The sequence below is a fragment of the Melopsittacus undulatus genome, chromosome Z, assembly GCF_012275295.1.
Source record: "Melopsittacus undulatus isolate bMelUnd1 chromosome Z, bMelUnd1.mat.Z, whole genome shotgun sequence".
NCBI classification, from domain to species: Eukaryota; Metazoa; Chordata; class Aves; order Psittaciformes; family Psittaculidae; genus Melopsittacus; species Melopsittacus undulatus.
In genome coordinates, this window is record NC_047557.1 from 33,778,583 (window position 1) to 33,797,635 (window position 19,053).

General features: G+C 42.5%; 2 protein-coding genes across 5 annotated transcripts in view; both read right to left on the reverse strand.

The window, feature by feature from the left end:
* ZDHHC21 (zinc finger DHHC-type palmitoyltransferase 21) overlaps positions 1 to 7,973 on the reverse strand; it is a 38,801-nt gene extending 30,828 nt beyond the window's left edge. For 3 of the 4 annotated variants that reach the window (XR_004081364.1, XM_031054321.2, XM_005154986.4), the window contains exons 1-2: positions 7,861 to 7,973; positions 4,622 to 4,718 (exon numbers count right to left, since the gene is read on the reverse strand). The gene's annotated coding sequence lies outside the window, so the exon portion shown is untranslated. Of the gene's footprint in view, positions 1 to 4,621; positions 4,719 to 5,381; positions 5,401 to 7,860 lie in introns of those variants that run through there. The other variant, XM_034073046.1, reaches the window with a different exon arrangement.
* A 7,323-nt stretch (positions 7,974 to 15,296) lies between these two features.
* On the reverse strand, positions 15,297 to 17,534 carry CER1 (cerberus 1, DAN family BMP antagonist). Its single transcript, XM_005155103.1, has 2 exons — positions 17,007 to 17,534; positions 15,297 to 15,590 (listed from the first exon to the last, which is right to left on the reverse strand). The coding sequence occupies exons 1-2, from the start codon at positions 17,532 to 17,534 to the stop codon at positions 15,297 to 15,299; spliced, it is 822 nt and encodes a 273-aa protein (XP_005155160.1).
* Positions 17,535 to 19,053: the final 1,519 nt, after the last annotated feature.

Consider the following 19,053-nt stretch of genomic DNA (forward strand, 5'->3'; position numbering starts at 1 on the left):
GGTGGGCAGACAGTGTAACATCAGGGATGCAGAAAAAGGAGAGAGGCCAGATTCCCTCCAAGACCTTGAAGCTACAGGAGCCCCTGCTGCACAGAGGAGGTACAGGCAGAACCATATCTTGTCAAGATGGGCATGGAGATACCAAGTCAGGTGAAGCCTGTGAGCTTGCAAGCTCTGGCATTAGGAAGACCATTCCTGCTCCCCTTGCAGGTCTGATCTACAAAGCAGGTTCTGAGCGCTGGCAGCAGGCAGAGAGCTCTGTCCAATGAACCCTCTTGAGTTGACATCCTATGGCAGCGTGGCAGGATGGGGCAAGGAACTGTGATTGGAAACTCTCTGCTCCTGGGACAGTGGCACCTCTGCCACCTCCACCAGCAAGGTTTGCTGCTTGCCTGGGGCTTGGCTCCTGGACACCACGGATAGGCTGTTACTGTGGTTAGTAGTAGTCTGGCCTTCAAACTATTATCCTCAGCTGCTCCTCCCTATGGGTATTACAGATACAGCCAAGGGAGGCCAGGAGCGTATCAAACACAGCTACAGTGCTCAGAGGGTGTTGGCCAGTGCATGGTAGACAGGTGATGTATATTTTATCCTGCATGAAGGGGAAGGACTGGTGGAATCTACATATCCCACCAGCAAAACCAAGTCATTATGCAGCTGACAACAACAGGGTCTCAGCCTTTACAATGATGAGACCTTCACTAAGTTCTATGAACTGCCAGGTGATGAAGTCCACTGACCATGTGGGGCAAAAGCATCTTTGCCAACAGGCTAATCAACTTGCTAAAGGAAAGCTTAGACTAGAAATGATGGAAAGAGGTGTGACGTACAATTGAGTGAGGAATAGGCTGGAGAGTATGGAACTCTGTCTGGGGACAAGTGATCAGTTAACAGAAAGTTTGCGGGTCAGAGTTAAGGGGAAATCGGTGATGGGACACATTACTGTGGGGATCTGTTACAGACTGCCTGATCAAGAGGAACCTGTGGATGAAGAACTCTACAGACAAATAGGAAAAGCCTCACGCTCACAGGCCCTTGTTCTCATGGGGGACTTCAACCACCCTGACATCTGTTGGAGGGACGGTACAGCCCGGCACAAGCAATCCAGGAGGTTTCTCGATTGTGTGGAAGACAACTTCCTTCTGCAAGCAATAAAGGAGCCGACGAGGAGAGGTGCCCTGCTTGACCTCATGCTCACAACAGGGAAGGGCTCGTTGGAAATGTGACTCTCCAGGGAAGTCTTGGATGCAGTGATCATGAGATGGTTGAATTTGAGATCCTCAGGACAGTGAGAAGAGTGTGCAGCAAGCTCACTGTCCTGGACTTCAAGAGAGCAGACTTTGGCCTCTTCAGGAACCTGCTTAGCAAGGTTCCATGGGATATAGCCCTAGAGGGCAAGGGGGCCCAAGACTCTTGGTTAACATTCAAGGATCACCTGCTACAAGCTCAGGAGTGTTGCATCCCGACCAGAAGGAAGTGCAGCAGGAGGGCCAGGAGACCTCCTTGGATGGATAAGGAGCTGCTGAGAAAAATCCACAGGAAAAAAGAGGTTTATAAAAGGTGGAAGCAAGGACAGGTGGCCTGGGATGAATACAGGGATGTTGTCCGGGTAGTTAGGAACCAAGTTAGGAAAGCTAAGGCCCAATTGGAGCTAAACTTGGCAAGGGATGTTAAAGATAATAGGAAGGGATTTTATAGGTATGTAGCGGCTAAAAAACAGACTAAGGACAATGTAGGCCCCCTCCGGAAGCTTTCGGGAGAACTGGCTACACAGGACTTGGAGAAGGCTGAGGTTCTGAATGGCTTCTTTGCCTCGGTCTTCACTGGCAAAGGCTCTGACCGCAGCACCCAAGTCTTAGAAGGCGGACGCAGGGACTGTGAAAACCTAGACCTTGGGCCCACTGTACATGAGGATCTGGTTCGAGACCATCTTAAGAACCTGAACGTACACAAGTCCATGGGCCCTGATGAAATCCATCTGCAGGTCCTGAAGGAGCTGGAGAATGAAGTTGCAAAGCCACTGGCCATCATATTTGAAAAATCATGGCAGTCAGGTGAAGTTCCTGACGACTGGAAAAAGGGAAATATAACCCCCATTTTCAAGAAGGGGAAAATGGATGACCCAGGGAATTACAGACCAGTCAGTCTCACCTCTGTGCCTGGCAAAATCTGAGAGCAGATTCTCCTGGAAGGCATGCTAGGGCCCATGAAAAACAACAAGGTGCTTGGTGACAGCCAGCATAACTTCACTAAGGGGAAATCTTGCCTGACCAATTTGGTGGCCTTCTATGATGGGGCTACGGAACTGATGGACAGGGGTGGAGCAGTTGACATCATCTACCTGGACTTCTGCAAAGCTTTCGACACTGTCCCACATGACATCCTTGTCTCTAAACTGGAGTGTCATCAATTTGATAGGTGGACCACTCAGTGGATAAAGAACTGGATGGATGGTCGCCCTCAAAGAGCTGTGGTCAACGGTTCAATGTCCGGCTGGAGATCAGTAACGAGTGGTGTCCCGCAGGGATCAGTGTTGGGACCGGTCTTGTTTAATATTTTTGTCGTTGACATGGACAGTGGGATTGAGTGCGCCCTGAGCAAGTTTGCTGATGACACCAAGCTGTGTGGTTCTGTTGATACGCTAGAGGGAAGGAATGCCATTCAGATGGACCCTGACACACTTGTGAGGTGGGCTGATGCCAACCTCATGAAGTTTAACCATGCCAAGTGCAAGGTCCTACACCTGGGTCGGAGCAATCCCAGGCACAGCTACAGGTTGGGCAAAAAGGAAATTCATGGTAGTCCTGCAGAGAAGGACTTGGGGGTGTTAGTCAATGAGAAAATGAACATGAGCCAGCTTCAGTGTGCACTCACAGCACAGAAAGCCAAACGTATCCTGAGCTGCATCAAAAGGAGCATGACCAGCAGGTCAAAGGAGGTGATCCTGCCCCTCTACTCTGCTCTCGTGAGACCTCACTTGGAGTATTGGGTGCAGTTCTGGTGTCCTCAACATAAAAAGGACATGGAACTGTTGGAACAAGCCCAGAGGAGGGCCACGAGACTGATCAGGAGACTGGAGCACCTCCCATATGAAGACAGGCTGAGAAAGTTGGGGCTGTTCAGCCTGGAGAAGAGAAGGCTGCATGGAGACCTCTTAGCAGCATTCCAGTATCTGAAGGGGGCCTACAGGGATGCTGGAGAGGCACTGTTCATTAGGGACTGTAGTGATAGGACAAAGGGTAACAAGTTAAAACATAAACAGGGGAAGTTTAGACTGGATACAAGCAGCAAGTTCTTTACTGTGAGTGTGATGAGGCACTTGAATGGGTTGCCCAGGGAAGTTGTGAATGCTCCATCCCTGGTGGTGTTCAAGGCCAGGTTGAACAGAGCCTTGGGTGACATGGTTTAGTGTGAGGTGTCCCTGCCCATGGCAGGGGGGTTGGAACTAGATGATCTTAAGGTCCTTTCCAACCCTAACTATTATATGATTCTATGAAGTGGTGGTCAGGGTTTGCAAGCAAAGGATGCGAGGTTATGTGAACAGTAGAGATCTTATAATCAACAAAACAAAGGTGAAGTGGAGCTACATCAAGCATGTGCACACACCTGACACAGGATCACCATTTGGGTATACTGGGATGGAGTTAGGGAAAACAAGGTGCACCTGGAGTTGAATCTGGTGAGGGATATGAAGGTCAAAGGTTTTGTACAGGTACATGAGCAGCATACAGAAGGCTAGGGGAAACACAGGCCTGCTGCTAAATGGGATGAGTACTTGGTGAAACAATGCCAAAATGTCAAAGAATCTTCTTCACCTTGCTCAACAGGTAAGACCTGCTTTCTGAAATTCCAGCCCCCTGAGACTAGTGGCAAAATCTGGATCTATAAAGACTCTAAATGACGAAGAATCAGATTATGAAATCTTTAAACAAATTGGACGTAACACTTCTGTGGGACCTGATGAGATGCCACTATGAGTGCTGAGAGAGCTCTCAACTGTCTGAAAGCTTTAAGCTGGTGGGTGAGGATCCAGAGGACTGAGGAAGGCAAGCATCAACCCAGTTTTCAAGGGCAAAAAGGGAAGATCCAGGCAAATACAGGCCTGTTGGCCTCACCCTGCTCTCTGGGAAGGTGGAGCAAATAATCCTGCAAACTGTTTCCAAACACAGTCAGGACAACAAGGTGATTGGTAGTAGTCAGCATGAATTTATGAAGGGGAAATCATGCAGACTGACAGAAATACAGAGGCAAAAAGAACCGAAGGGAGCTAGAAACACTGCTGACAGCTCAGGAATCTGCTTGTTTTCTATCTCACTAGGGCAGCAGAGATCCTGTGAGTCCACAGTCCTTCCTCAGAAGATAAAATACCAAGTCAACAAACAAAAGAGAGATGAAAGTACTGAAGTACTTGTTTACAAATGACCTAGTAAGCATAATGTGTGAGCAATAAGGCAGAAAAAGAGATTCTGGAGAAAACTACGGAATGCCTGTGATTGAAATATATACCAAATTTTTACAACTCAGTGCCTACCTTTTGCCTGCAAGACATGATTTACTTTTATAATTAAAAAAAAGCAAAGCAAAACAAAACCAAACACCACTACCACACCCAAATCCATACCTTTGATGGAAAGTTCTACAATTAAGTTGGAATTATGCAAAAAAAGGCCCCATTCTCAAGAAAGTGATTTTTTTCACCATCGTCTTCTGTATCTTTTCTGAAAGAGATAGAAAAGAGTGATAAATAATCATCATCCCTTTTTTCAGAGGCTGCGTATAGATTACCTCCTATTCTGTTCTTCGTACCTCATTTCACTGAGTAGAGCTTCCTCTCAAGCCATTCACAAAAATACCCAGATGCTTTGCATCTCACATCAGAACTGACATGCTGATACTATTGTTCCTTGAATTTCAGTTCTAGAACATTCATAATTTCAATATAGATTTAAAAAGATGGGAGTGTTCCTGAAAAAAGGTCCGTATAAAACTGCACTACTGCCAATGTGGTTTAGTTATTTTAAACTATGATGCAGTTGCTTCCTGCATGCATATTATATTTAAAAATCAAGTTTCATATTTTTCAGTATACTTTTGTCAACAATATGGCATATGCAACATTAATATACTGGCTCCCTCCAGTAAAGTGGGATTTTTCCCCCCTCTCCCTCTTGGTTTATATACCATAAATAAATATGTAAGGGAAAGAAGTGGTATAAAGAAAACCTACAACATGCATGTTCTGATGATTAGGTAGAAAGCAGTAGATTACAATTCAACACATGGACAAAGTGAATTTATATTCTTCTCTTTTTAAACATGCTTTTTTAAAAAAATCTGTATTTACTCTTTTAAATACAACATCAAAAGAAAGGAAGACCAACCTCAAATAATTCTGTACTTTAGGATGCATCATTTCTGATAAGAATAACTACAATATGTAGAGAAAAAAGTTTATCAACAGGTTTACAACAAATCAGTTGGAAAGAAACAATTAAGTGATTTATATCCATATACACTCAGCATTCACACATGCAATGCCTGAAGATTTTCCAATAAAATAATTTAGGATAAAATACACAACATTAATGTTGGAGGTTTTGTGGCTTTCTTCCCTTTTACCCTAATTTATATCCATTTTTTCTAAATAAACATCTCAAAATATTTGAAAACAAACAGCAGCTGTGGCTGTGAAAAGTTCTGATTTTCCAAAATATGACTGAGACTGTCCTACATGATCAAGAACTGTTCTTGCCTTTCCAAAAATTAATTTTACTATGCAATGACTGGACAGCATCTTTTCATAAACCTTTCATTTCTGTCCAAATCAATAGTGTCGTAAACTCCATATTTGGTCTCTACAGTCACCTCCAGTATCACTTTTGATGTAACATCCACTGAATAATGAGACCACAGAATGAGTCAGGCAGTAGAAACTCACTTCTGAGAAACAAGAAAGCATTGCACTAACCCGGAATCTTACCATGAAATAGTTTGTTTTAATTGGCTCATTTGATTGCAACCTTCAATAAAAAGTATATAATTTTGCACCAAGACTGTCCCAAAACATTCTGAGAAAATTCTGCTTCATAAATACACTCAATACAAGGACTACTCAATTTCCCATCCTAAGAAGGATGACAACTACTCATGGTGACATCCTGCTCCTTGCATTCTTATGGTTCCTGCTTTGATACATAACTGGAAAACAAGACCCTAGACATTCTGCCTCAGCTCAGCCCTGGACTTCAGTAAGGAAAGTGAGACTTGTGACATCTGACTTCCATAACATTTTTCCCAAACACTTAAACAAGTCCAGAGTGACACAGAGCAATAATATTTAGTATTGTTCAACTAAAACATCGGTGTGTTATCAGTATTGTTCTCAGACTGTAGCCAAAACACAGTACTGCACCAGCTGCTAGGAAGAAAAATAACTCTATCCCAGCCAAAACTAAGGCAACTGTGAAACCAGTTTTAAGACTCCACACAGACTGAACAATACTATCCTCTACAAAATACATTTCTAGGGTGAGAAAAGCACCACTTTCTGAAAAGGCTGCATTCTAAGCAAGTGAAAGAGAAAAGGGAACAGAGAGTAGAAACACAAGACAACACTTGCTGTAGTATTAGCGACAGCCAAGGCAAGGCCACAGCAATCAACAGCCTCCATCAATTTACAATGCACCTGTGGTTTTAGATCTGTGACTTTCTTTAAATCTTAACAATTACTGCCAAAATTTACTGATATAAAACAATATACTTCACCAGAAACAAAACAGACAAACCCCAAACCTTAAACCAAACAACTAAATTACTTTCAACTACATTTTAAAGAAACCACTTACATGATGTTATCAGGTGTCAGCATACAATTACCATTGTGCCTTCTGCAGCTCTAACAAATTAGTATCTGAACAACCAGGTAATACAAGCAGCAGCATTTTTTTGCCATGACTAAAGGTCATGCACATAGCATTGCAGGTATCTATACAATAGATGGTTGCTAGTAGAGCTCTTGGCAATACAGTTGCTAGGTGGCTGTTGACAGGCTGCTGAAGGCTGGCAAAGACGTTCCCACCCAAGGTCTTTCTATAGATAGGCTCTTGCAAGGTATAGCAGTAAACACCTACTGCGTTCAACAGAGCTGCCACATGGGCTTGGCCTGCGGTGTGGCTGAGTGTTAATGTATGCCCGCTATACCCTCACTGATCACAACCCATGAACACTACCTTAACCCACTGCTAAGCAATCATATACTTGTAGGCAAATCACCTATGTTACTTAAGCCTATCAGTGTTTGGATCCTCAGTGGGAAGGACATAAAGATGTACAATCTTGTTTTACTAACTCCTGGAGATGGAAAATAGAAGTATGATATTTGGAGAGGTCAGAGGGCATTGTGCTTCCTTATGCCGTGCTGCCGGAGGACTCATCCCTCCCACTGCCACCCCAAAGGCAGCACTCGTCCTCCTCGCCATTTGGCAGAAGAAGCAGCACTGTGGGTCTTGATGGAAGTGACAGCAGTATTCATTTATCTTACAGGTAAGGATATCGGCAGGAACCCGGCTAAGGGCTTCCCCCCCAGGTGTCTGTGCAGAACCCAGCACTCCTGCTGTTACAGTGAACACAGGTGCAGCAGCACCCAGGGCTGGCCGGCAGGGTCAGCCTGCTGCAGCCCCCCCCCAGTGCCGCAGGGCTCCGGCGCTGCCCCCCGCCCGCCGCACCAAGGGCAGAGCGGCCCCCCCTGCAGCGGCCCGCAGCGCTCGGGCACGGGCACACGGCGGGGCAGGCGGTCACCCCCAACCCCCCTACCCCGCGCCAGCCCCTCCCCCCTCCCCCGCGGCGCGAGGCGGAACCAACCGTTGGACGACGCCGGGCGGGAGAAGGGGGGCGCCGCCGTCACGCGCCCTCCTCTCCCCCGCTCTCCATGGCAACGCACGCGCCCCTCCGCCCCTTCCCGCGGCACAGACACCCTTCCGCTTCCGCCGGGCGAGTCGCGCATGCGCTTACCGACAGCGCGTCCGGCGTGGAGGGGCGTTAGGTAGTCGGGGTCTCATGAGGGGGGCGGAGCCTGAGGGGAGGTGGGGTGAGTTTAGTTGTCCGTGAGGCTGTCTCTGGGCTGTGGGCTGATGCTGGATGTCTGTGCTTATGGCCGTTCCTGTCCGTCGGGATGCTGTGCGAAACCGGCTCTCTTGGTCCGCTTTTGGGTGTGCGGCCGTGTGCTTCCAGTGCAGGGCCGTTCTCGAGCGCAGCCGCTTGTCAAGGTGATTGCTGTCTCCTTTACGTGTCGTATCCTCTTGCAATCCCTGGCAAAACCCAAGTGCTGCCGGCAGGGCCTGTTTCGGTCAGTGGCCTCCTGTTAGGAGAAGCTGGTTCCCTAACTATTGTACTAAGTAGTCTTTGTGGTATGAAATTGCGTAACTTAATAGTACGAAACCATATAACCTTTCTTAAGGCACATTTATATATATATAAAACCATATATATATATATTTATAGCCGTTGATATATATATAAGCATAATCATGGTTAAATCAGAACTGAAAGGCCCAGTTCACTGCAAGAAGGAGAAAGACAGTTCACACCTTAAAGATAAGTACATTTTTCTTTTTTTTCTCAGAATCTTAAAGACATCCATGTAGAAGGGATGCCTATGTGCTACTCATGTAATCTCTAGCATCCCAGCCCCTCCAGCACTTCTGTAAAATCATCCCATTATGCAGCGTCATAGATAAGTAACTATAGCAAGACCAGCTCCAGGCTTGGACTAGGTTCCTTAGGATCTAGGGACACCTAGATCAAGAAAGATGCAGGTGGATGATGGCATTGTAGAATTATAGTTGGTTTTGAAAATAGAAGTATGTGTGTGCAAGAAATCATGTTGTATCTGAATGCTTGAAAGGTGTAAGAATCGTGTGAAAAAAACTGCATGTGGTGTGCTCAGATTTGAATGGGCCACCTCATGAGCATGGATAAAGAATTATTCTTGTAATTCTGTACTTTTAGCACCTCTCCTCATTCAGCATAGGCCAGTTGTGAAACTTTCATGACACTTGCGGCCCCTGGTGCTTACAGAGGGCCCTTACCTGGCCACAGAAGCCAATCTATTTAAAAGATAATTCTGATCCACAAGGGATTAGCAGTGGCTAAAAGCCACAGACAGCTTGTAGCGGGCAGCATTTTCAGTGTTCCCAGCTGGGAGTCATGCCTTGAGCACCCATTGCTGATGCACAAACATGATCTTTTGGCTACCTAAAGGTAACCCCATCTGCCTGAGTGGCATAGTTCCCACTGTAAATTACGGGCTCTTGCCCCAGAGCATTTTTCCTACACAGTGATGGATGAAATGGAGAAATAGTAATATGATCACCACAGAAAACTCTTCTTTATTACTGATAACATTTTGCCTAAAATTTAAATAATAATGTGATTTTTCTGAAAAGATAGTGCCTAGAAAGCCAGGTTAGTATTTAGGTAGTTTTCAAGCTTTTGTGGACTTTGTCCTGATTTATTTTTCAGTGTCCAGAGTCTTATGTTATACAGGGCAATTGTTAACATTTGAAGCTAAAGTTGCTCTGACCTGAAAATACATAATCTTAGCAGGAACTGGAGATTGTCTAGAAGGAGAATGGAGCATGTTCAAGACAGAAGACAGCACTTCCTCCAGAACAACTTACGTATGTCCCTAGGAAAAGGTAGCACCGAAAAGAATAGATACATTAATTGGACTATCAAAAATATGGAGAAAAGAATCCTGGAAAGGTTGTTGTAATAAAAAAAAAAACTACCTCTGCTTCTCTTCAATGACAAATTTCACATCTGAATTTATGGCTATATGTAAAAGATACAGTAAGAGGTGAAAGCTTTTCACTGATTTGAAGAATAAATGTAAATGACAACAAACAGACAAGGAGTGGAAAGGAAATCAAGGATTTGGGAAATAAAGAGGAAAGATTAAGAGGGATAATGTGGTTAATGATTTTTTTTTGGTAGAATGAAGAAGAGTCAGTCAATAATGTGATCGTCTAATGATGTACCAGGTGTTTGCATTTCTGTAGTGGTATGCTGGTAATGGCCAGGCATTAGATCTGTTGTCAGACAGATTGTGTTTTACTTTTCTCTACTCATATATATACAGAGTAAATACAGGTTTCAGAAGAAGGGCAGTAGTCTATTCTGGCTCAGTCATCTTCACAGCAGTTCACATTTGTTAGTATCTCTTCTGGGGAAGCAGAGCACAAGAAGAAAAGCAGGCAATCGTCTGCTGGACTTCCCAATTGAACTTGCAGAGGTTCAGACCACAGAGATTACTTGACACTTTTGACAGAGTATCAAATCCAGATAGATAGAAAAGGAGTCTTTGTGGTGAGCTCCATTCTGAATGAAAACAACATACCTAGGGGAAATAATAACTTTGTATAATGTGGACTTTACTTAAAGTTCAGTATGGATGCCTTACACAAAGATTATTAAATAAAGTCTGCAAAATTAGAAAATACCCACATTCCTCAGTGCTGAATATTGCACAATGGCATAGAATTCCTCTTGGAATTTCTGATGCCTGTGCTGTGTTGTTGCTGTTTATAAATTACCACAGGAGCCACCAGCTGTCATCATATAAATTTTATTGGCACTCTGTAAATATTAAATCAGCATGCTAAAATGAAGCCATGTGCAGTAACAGCTGATGCTCGGTTATGGAGAGCACATGCAGGAGAGAGGTATGCACTGTGACTCCAGTGATTCTTAACTGCTTACAAGCCCTTTGTTTTATGAGACTGTTTTCCAGGATTCATTTTGAGCCCAATTGTGCCCCTTGTACAGAAAGGATACTGAGCACAGATATCTCCTAGGTTGAGAAATCAGCCTTCTCTACAGTGCTCATCTTCCTATGTTCTTCTAAATTGTACAGTCTGCTACTGCCACTTCTTTTCTGCATCACTATTGCATTGTTACATCTTTGTAAATCTTGCTGATGGCCATAGGAGACGTGTTAACTCTAGAATGGGCGCAAAATCCTTTGTGTCATGAAGATCCATGTCATAAAAACGTAAAGACGTCTGTGTTAATGACGTGCTGTGCTGAAACAAAAGCTGTCCTGGCCCAGTTTTGTCAGTCATAAGGTCACATACTGAAGATGAGGCAATAGATATGAGGGAAGGAAAAGAAAATGTCTCTCAGGCTCCATTTTCTGCCTGATCTAATTGCCAGAAAAATCAAAGGCAAGGTATGTTTTATGAACTGTCTGCCTCACTAAATATAAGGAGCTCTGTTCAGATAATGCCCAGTGGGCATTACAGTGGATGTCCTAGTATTAGCTCTTCTAACACCTCTCTCCTTCCCGGAGTTGCTGACTAAAATGCAGTCAGCACACTGCTTGAATGCTTTTGTATCTATTGCAGTAGCTTCAACAGAGGGTTAAGCTGAGATACTGCCCTTTTCATGAAGACAGCTTAGGCACATGCCGGTTCTGTCTGAACACCCCGACTGCAGGCTGCAGCTGCCAGCTGAACTAAATGGCTGGTAATAGCAACATCCTAAACCAGCAGAAGTAAAATGCCTCAGAAAAGGCCTTAGAGAAACATAAAAGCTGTCCCTGACTTTTCCTATTATTATTCATTTTAGCTTTTGTTCCATTTTTAGTTTTCCAAGTTGAAGTGTATTTTATTGGTGCTGTGGAGCCCAAGGCACTGTAAGCAGGATGATTTTTTTCTCAGTTTGGACAATTAACATTTTTATCAATATTCTTGCAGCAGGCCAGCTATAGAGTCTTCTTATCCCCATTCTTTCTTATCTGAGCAGAGGGAGTGTGTGCAGCTGTCAGGGAGAGATTCCAGGGGAGCTGAAGTTGATTGCTGCATACCAGATTTTCAAGGAGTTTGGTTTAGCAAAACAGCAAATACAAAATATTTATAATTCAGTATAAATGTTTCATGTTTCCACTGGCAAGCTGCCTGGTGGAGCACCTGAGGTAGCCTCAACCCCACACCTCTTCACTTGCACCATCCTGCACAGCATGAGCTCCCAGACGTGATGTGATTATGCAGCTGTACAGACTGGCAGGGAGCTTCTCCCTGAGTAGAGAATCTCATCGTCTTGCCATTTCAGCAAGGAGCTAGTACATTTAGAAGGAAGTACCGCAAGAGATTTCACCACCTGTCAGTAAAACATGTTAAAGGTTGTTAGCTGAAGCCATGGAGTTAGCTGTGAATATTTCATAAATGGTGAACAAACTACCAAGCACAACATGAAGTAGTGAGTACAACTTCACAGTCTTTTCCCTGGAATACATAGTTGTACAGAATTTAGTAAGAGTTCTATGTAACTTTACTGTGTGATGTAATTACATTAGGCATTAAAGCCAACTGCATAAAAACCTTATTTAAGAGAATAAATCAAGATTTATTTTGCTTAAGCAGTTATCATAAACAGCACTTCAGTTATTTTCAAGATAAAGCCCATCCATCTGGAAAAGAGGCAGTAAGTCAAACAAAATAGCAGAAGTGTACAAACTCCACTTGGAATTGAGCTGAATTTTCAGAGACCTCTGCAACCATGTTCTTTCAGACAGAGTCTTTCTCTATATGGTAGGTTTGTACAAGAGTGCTCTGAAATTGAAGAGATCACATTAACTGCATCTGTTGTAAGCATGCAGCCTCTGAGTGGACACAACTGAAGTCATGCAGATTTGCTGCTTTAATGGAATTACTACTGGAAGCATCCATATAGTGATGCGGATCACACCCCTCACCTTTCTGACCCACATCATTATACTAGTAGAGGCCATCATAGTTGTGCAGAGAGAGCAAAATCCTGTTAGCCTCTGGGCACAACATATTCCTAATAGGAAAGTTTTTAAAGTCTGAGAAATCTGATCCAATTAACACATTCTTGATTTTGCAGAATACTGTGCTAATTACATGCAACCAGTCATTGCTGGGTTAATTAAACATTCATCAAAAAAACCTACAGCACTAATCTAATTAGCAGTTACTACAGCTGTCACTACCTCTTCTCACCTACTTTTAAGCTGTGAAATTCACAGTAAGAATCTGGTCCTGCAAACTCCTTATATGAATATGTTTCTTTAACTGCAATAATACTTCAGCACACAGAAAGCGCTTTAAAATTTAGGCTGAATACTGTGTAGTCCACAGTATAGTTTCAGTTGTGCTATCCTTATGTGCAAAAGTCACATTTCAGTGAGCCGTGCCAAAATTACAAGACTGGCAGATTTTTCTTTTTAATTGACTTGTCATCTTGCAGGGAGTGTGTGTAGGTCCTGTGTTCAAGTGGTTCCCTGCAAGTATCAAACCTAAAACATATTTGCATTTCAGAAAAAAAGAAAATGCAGGCAAGCATTCTTATATATTCGCACAACTTTAAGACATCAGTGGTTAGAAGCCCCAGAAGATTTAGCTTTTTCAGATAAAAAAAAAAATGGGAATGAAAGAGAGAAAAGTTTGGAACTTTGATGCTTTGTGTGCTTTTATTCCTTAGGCACAATTAAAAATGAACACTTATAATCACAATGACTCACAAAGTTTTAGTAAGGTGCTGAGATTTGGACCTCATGGTAAGGCAGGAAGCTATTTCTTTCCACTTCCATAAGTGTGCTTTAACAAAGCAGTAGTTGTTAAGGCTTAATGTGCAATTGGACATGCCCAGTGAGGAGGTATTTACTGAAAAGAGCATGAGTTTTAAAGAATTACATTCTTCTCTGAAACTATACAGTTGCTAGCTGGTGCTACTTTGCCTATTAGAAAAGCTTTTCTTTCTTTGGTCATAACATGAGCCCATTCATGCTCAATGCAGTCTAACTTGTGAAGGTGGATTTCTGAATCTGAGTGCTGATTCACTGCACTAGCACCCCGCGGATATCGATCAGCATTATAAAGCTAGAATAAATATTAAGTTAAAATAAGTATGCCTTTTATTGCATTCAGTACAGGGATGATAATGCCTTTACTGTTTTTACGTGGAATTACATCATATATGATGCCACAGCATACAAACAGCCATACAAAATTTGCACATCAGTCCTTAGCGTAAAAGGATCAAGAGAAGGCTTTATTCAGTTTTAGTATACAATTTTTATTATTTAAAACCAGGTTTATGTATAATGTAGGATAATTATATACTAATCTTCAGTTCGCTGACTGCAACTGACCTGCAGAAGCAAACAGCTGTTGCAGCAGTTCAGATCCAGTAGCAGAATATCATTCAGATGCAATTTTCAGTAAATATTAAACATGGCTCTTGCACTCCAAAGCCATGCTGAACGTATTTTTTGACAGAATATCAAGACACTTCGATCACAGAGCAGTTCATATACAAGGAATCATTTACCCAAACCTTGACTTGGCCAGCTATTTCAATACTGATTTCCAGTATCCCAAAAAAGAGCTGTGGATAGTTCAAAAACAGGGGCTCAGATCTGAGAGTTTGGCAATAGCAGCGGAGCAGATTTCCAGAGAACTGAATTTCCAGAGAACTAGGTTAGAAATAGGCTGAAGTCTAGTTGCTGGAAGCTGATCACTGCCTGGTGTGCCAGGTTTGTGAGTCAAATTCAGGGAGAAGCAGCTGAGGAGAGCAGGGAAGCCAGAAGTTCAGCTAAAAAAAGCCATGCAGAGCAAATGCAGGCACATAGAAGGAGAGTAAGTGGTTTCTATGGCAAAACAGCCCTTGCAACCATTATCCTAGTGTGTAATTTATGAAGTATATTAGTTTTCCCTGGGAGCTGGACCCCAGCTACAAGCAGTCAGAATGACCTTAACTAGTCACAGCCTTCTATCTGCCTTATGCCCATTTATATTTTACATTCTTCAGCCACTATCTTGATTGAAAGCTGACCTGTTTTTGCAAGGAAGAAACTAAAGCCTTATCTGTGTTGCCAATAAAGCTATGTTGGCAGTCCCTGGAAGCAAAGGGAATGTAAACCAGCTAATACATCTTGGTTTTGCACAGATAAATCTTGCTCATTCTTCAGCTGTTGTTTACTGGCATCCTAGAAACAGTGATAAGAAGGGTGGAAAATTTTTTAAAGGTTCCCCTTGTTAAAGTAAGAACTGTACACATAAGCCCAGTAATCTCATCTCCATTTCTTTAACAGCTGCAAGGAAACATCTGTTATATGTTAGGTGAAGTTATTGTTGAAGCAGAGAAACAGTTCAGGCAGTTTAATATTTTTGTGTATCAGTGTGATGAAAGCTTTAGTTTTGTTGTTGGGTTTGGGTTTTTTTTTTCTCCATTTACAAATTCTTATGATCAAGTTGTTAAGAGGTACTTTGCACAGATTAATAGTGCTGATGTACATTTGCATGCAAGTCTGATCGTAGAGATCCAGTTGCAGGGCCTTTAATCTTCTGAGTCTCACATTTACACTCTTCCACAATCATGACTTCTTTGACCACTGGAACAGAACCAGCGCAGTTGAGATCCAGGCGCTTCATGGAGAACTTGCTGGGCAAGCAATGAGAACAAAATGTATGAAGATGATCTTCTGAACCAGGAGCATGGAAGGAACTACATTTTCCAAAGCACAGATTATTCTGCACCATCACCTTCTCACAGCTCTCATGAGTAACACCCTGAAACAGAAAGCAGATTTAAGTTTCTGGTACATGAACTTTGCTAGTAGGCATGAAGGCAACACTCTCCCCTCGTATCACCTCCCTATACCCTCTAAATACTATTATTTTTTCTTCTCAGAACACTTACTTTATTTTTTTTTCTGTCAAGCAAGCAACAAAACATAAGAGCTTTTAAAAAGAAATTATAGCCCTCTTATGAACAGTTCTTAGATTGAACAACAAAGTCAAAGTCAGCTTCAGTCAGAGCCTTTGTGAGTTTATGGAGGAAATTCAATAGGTGGCTTAGTCATATTTTTCTTTTAACTATTCCTTGAGTTCTACCTTTCTGATGTGGTTAAGCAGTCTTACCCATATAGCAGGACTTAAAATATAATTTTGGCTCAGTCTTATGTATGAATCACAAGCTAGATTCAGCTGTAATCATGAAGATTTGTCTTCAAATCTCATGGAAGATACAATGTGCTTTAGCAGTATTTGGGGTTTTTTTTAATTGAAATCTTGAAAGTGCAATGGAAGTTCTGTAATCTCTTGGGTTTGCAAGAATAACAGTTCCTTGTATCAGGAGGGCCTATGTCAACTCTCAAGCCTTAAAAAGCTAGACTGAAGTGAGCCCTTTTATACTGACATAACTGCAGCCATCCTAGAGAATTCTTGCCATGTTACATGACACAAGTAAAATAGTACAGGTTTCCAGGCCACATCTATATTTAATAACTTACATTTATATTTTGTCAGCTAGTGAGCTGAATTTAGTGAAGGATGTGAAAAAACGTAGTCCTTGATGGGCTGTGAGTACAGGAACACTGAGAATAGACATTGCCTTACAAGTAACACAGCTTTTATATCTATATATTTGCTTGTCTTTGTATTACAGTATGACAGAATGGCTTCATCTGTCCATGAGACAATTACCAGTTCTCTAGCATCCTTAGCACAGAACTAGATGTATGCATCAGTCTTACAATTAATACACCAGAAAGAAATCCTTGCTTAGGTCTAGGCAAACAGCTTCCCCTGTAAATACTTGCTCTGGAACCCTGTATATTTGCATATGCGTATCTGAATATACATATTTTTATATAGGTAATCAATGTATAAAAGCTGTTTAGATGTATATTCATTGAATAGATAATTACTAACCACTGTCCTGCTTGCTCAGACTGGGTCAGAACATAAGAATGAATAACTGAAAATTTAATGTGTGGCTTTCCAGTGCTGCAATTTAGCAATTTGCCTCATCATACTAAAGCTTTTCCAGACTTTTTCACAAGTGTTTTTCAGGCACTTACTGTGTGTGAATGTTCTAAAGCAGCCCCATGACTTAGCAAATGAGATAACCCATGAATCTTTAGTTTCTGATTACAAGGGGCATGGGAAAGAACAAGTTTATTGATCTTGGACACCCCATCTTACCTGGGAAAAAGGCAGGGTTCTGCAGTTTTGTTGGTGCATTTCATTGGTCTTGATTGGCAGGACAACCTCTTCAGATGCTGAATTTTTCTTTAACATGAAGTGATCCCAGAATTTCTTGGCATCTCTTCTATAGGAAGGTTCAGCCTCCCTCTTGCTGGAAAAAGGGGGTGGAGAGAGGTTTTCCAGAGAAGAGATCTCTCTGGGTGCTGCCCAGGTTCTCAGGCCTTGCTCTACATGGAGTTTTGTATCAGGAAGGATGAATCTGGACATTTTTTTGTCCTTTTGCTTCTCAGTTTTAAATGCTGTCTGTGGAATTGCTACAAAAAAGCTTGGTTCTCCTGGGGTTTCCTCGACACCTACAGGGTTTTCTCCTGCCAGCTCATGAAAATTCTGACTTTCAAGCAGTGTTTTGTCCAGATAGAGGAGGTGCTGAAATGTCCTTCTGATTTTCTTTTGTGGTGAATCTCCATCTGGCTCTGTGGCTCCAACACACGAGAGCACTAACAGCTGAAAGAGAAGCAGTGACATGACCCCCTAAAGTGCAAGCCTGTAGACCTGCAGCTATTAGAGTGTGCTAGCTTTATACAAGAGCCTGGTGTCAATTTGTGGATGCTGTCTGTGTGCAAAGGAGGGGAGGTCTCAGGGGAGACCTGGTGTGGCTAATTGCATTCATTTACTGTAGATTACAATTATGATAGTGGAGTTTGTGCTAATGAAACTCTGCTTTCAATCTGGATTATGTGTATTAGAAGTTCCTATCTAAAATCTCGTAACCCAGGATGGCGTGAGGGACAGAAGGAGTCAACAGGAGGAAATGTTTGGATAAGCTGTCTAGTTTAGGCCTAGGAATTAAGGAAACGTTTGAGGTTGTGTATTAGCACGTTCAGTGTGGTCTTCATTGTTTATTTTGACTTTCCATTCCACAAAGCCAGAGCCTGTCAAAACTGGGAATGTTATTTCATCACAACAGGAAAAGGCAAGCTGATTAAACTTTGTTAAAACATAAAGCTGGATCTGGAGACATCAAATTAGACTGTGTTTTCAAAAGTTGAGTCTAATTCATCTCTGACCCAAGGGCTGCAGCAGCACTACTGCACACTGGCAGACTGGTACACACCCACAGGAATCTGGCGCTTGCTTCACTTCCATCACAGCAGGTTTGCAGCTGCTGGATGCAGGCATAACACTAACCTAGAATAAAAGGTCCTGGGGCGAATAAACACTGCGCCCCACGTTCTCAAATATTAGTTAACACTGCTACATCTCTTTTGGATGCCAAAGCCACTACAGGCATCCTATAAAGTTGGTAAGCAAACTGGGGATTTGAGCAAAACTTGTTGAAACTGACATATTTTGTGATTCTAGACATCAGTGACTCAACAGAAGTATTTGAAGACTGCCAGACCCCAAACTGGAGGTGTCTTTCACAAAATTACCATGCAATATATAAGGACAAAGAGAAATCTGGCAGAACATACAGAGGAAAGTGTTGGGAGGAGGAAAAGACATTTTTGGTCAACATCGCAAACACTGATCCTCACCTGAAAATACTAAAAGGAAATTCTGCTTCAGATAATTTGTTATTTAGGTACTCTAATCTCTACAGACTCCTGTTTCTTTCAGAAAGAATCTACTGATAGACTCTAAATTTTGTAGCTAATCTCTTCATTATTCGTGACAATTTAGGTGGTCTGTATTAGGTGTATGGGGTTATTTGACTTTCATTTCCAGCAAATTAGTTTATTGCACAATAATTAAAGTAGACTAATTTCTTAACAACATGCTTGTGGGGCACTTAGAACATTAGCAAGAAGTTGGAGGAGCTCTAAAGCTTTTCTGTACTTCATAATTCACTTGAGTTAAAATTTGCTGTAATCCTGATGTCCACCCTAGGACAAGAGTGCATGGAGCTCCAGCAAGAATGGGTTTCCCACACCACTTTTAGAGTGTATTTGCTACTTGACCTGAATGGGATGATCTTATTAAGGGAAATGCAGCCATGAAGCACAAGCTTTATTACTCCCATCATTTCAGCTGAAGGCAGTTT

Bases quoted from the DNA above. Each gene is read 5' to 3' on its own strand.
- CER1 (XM_005155103.1), bottom strand. From the start codon at position 17,534: ATGTCACTGCTTCTCTTTCAGCTGTTAGTGCTCTCGTGTGTTGGAGCC. The intron at 15,591-17,006 runs GTAAGATGGGGT...TTTCTGTTTCAG, and splicing joins GAACCCTGCCTTTTTCCCAG to GGTGTTACTCATGAGAGCTG.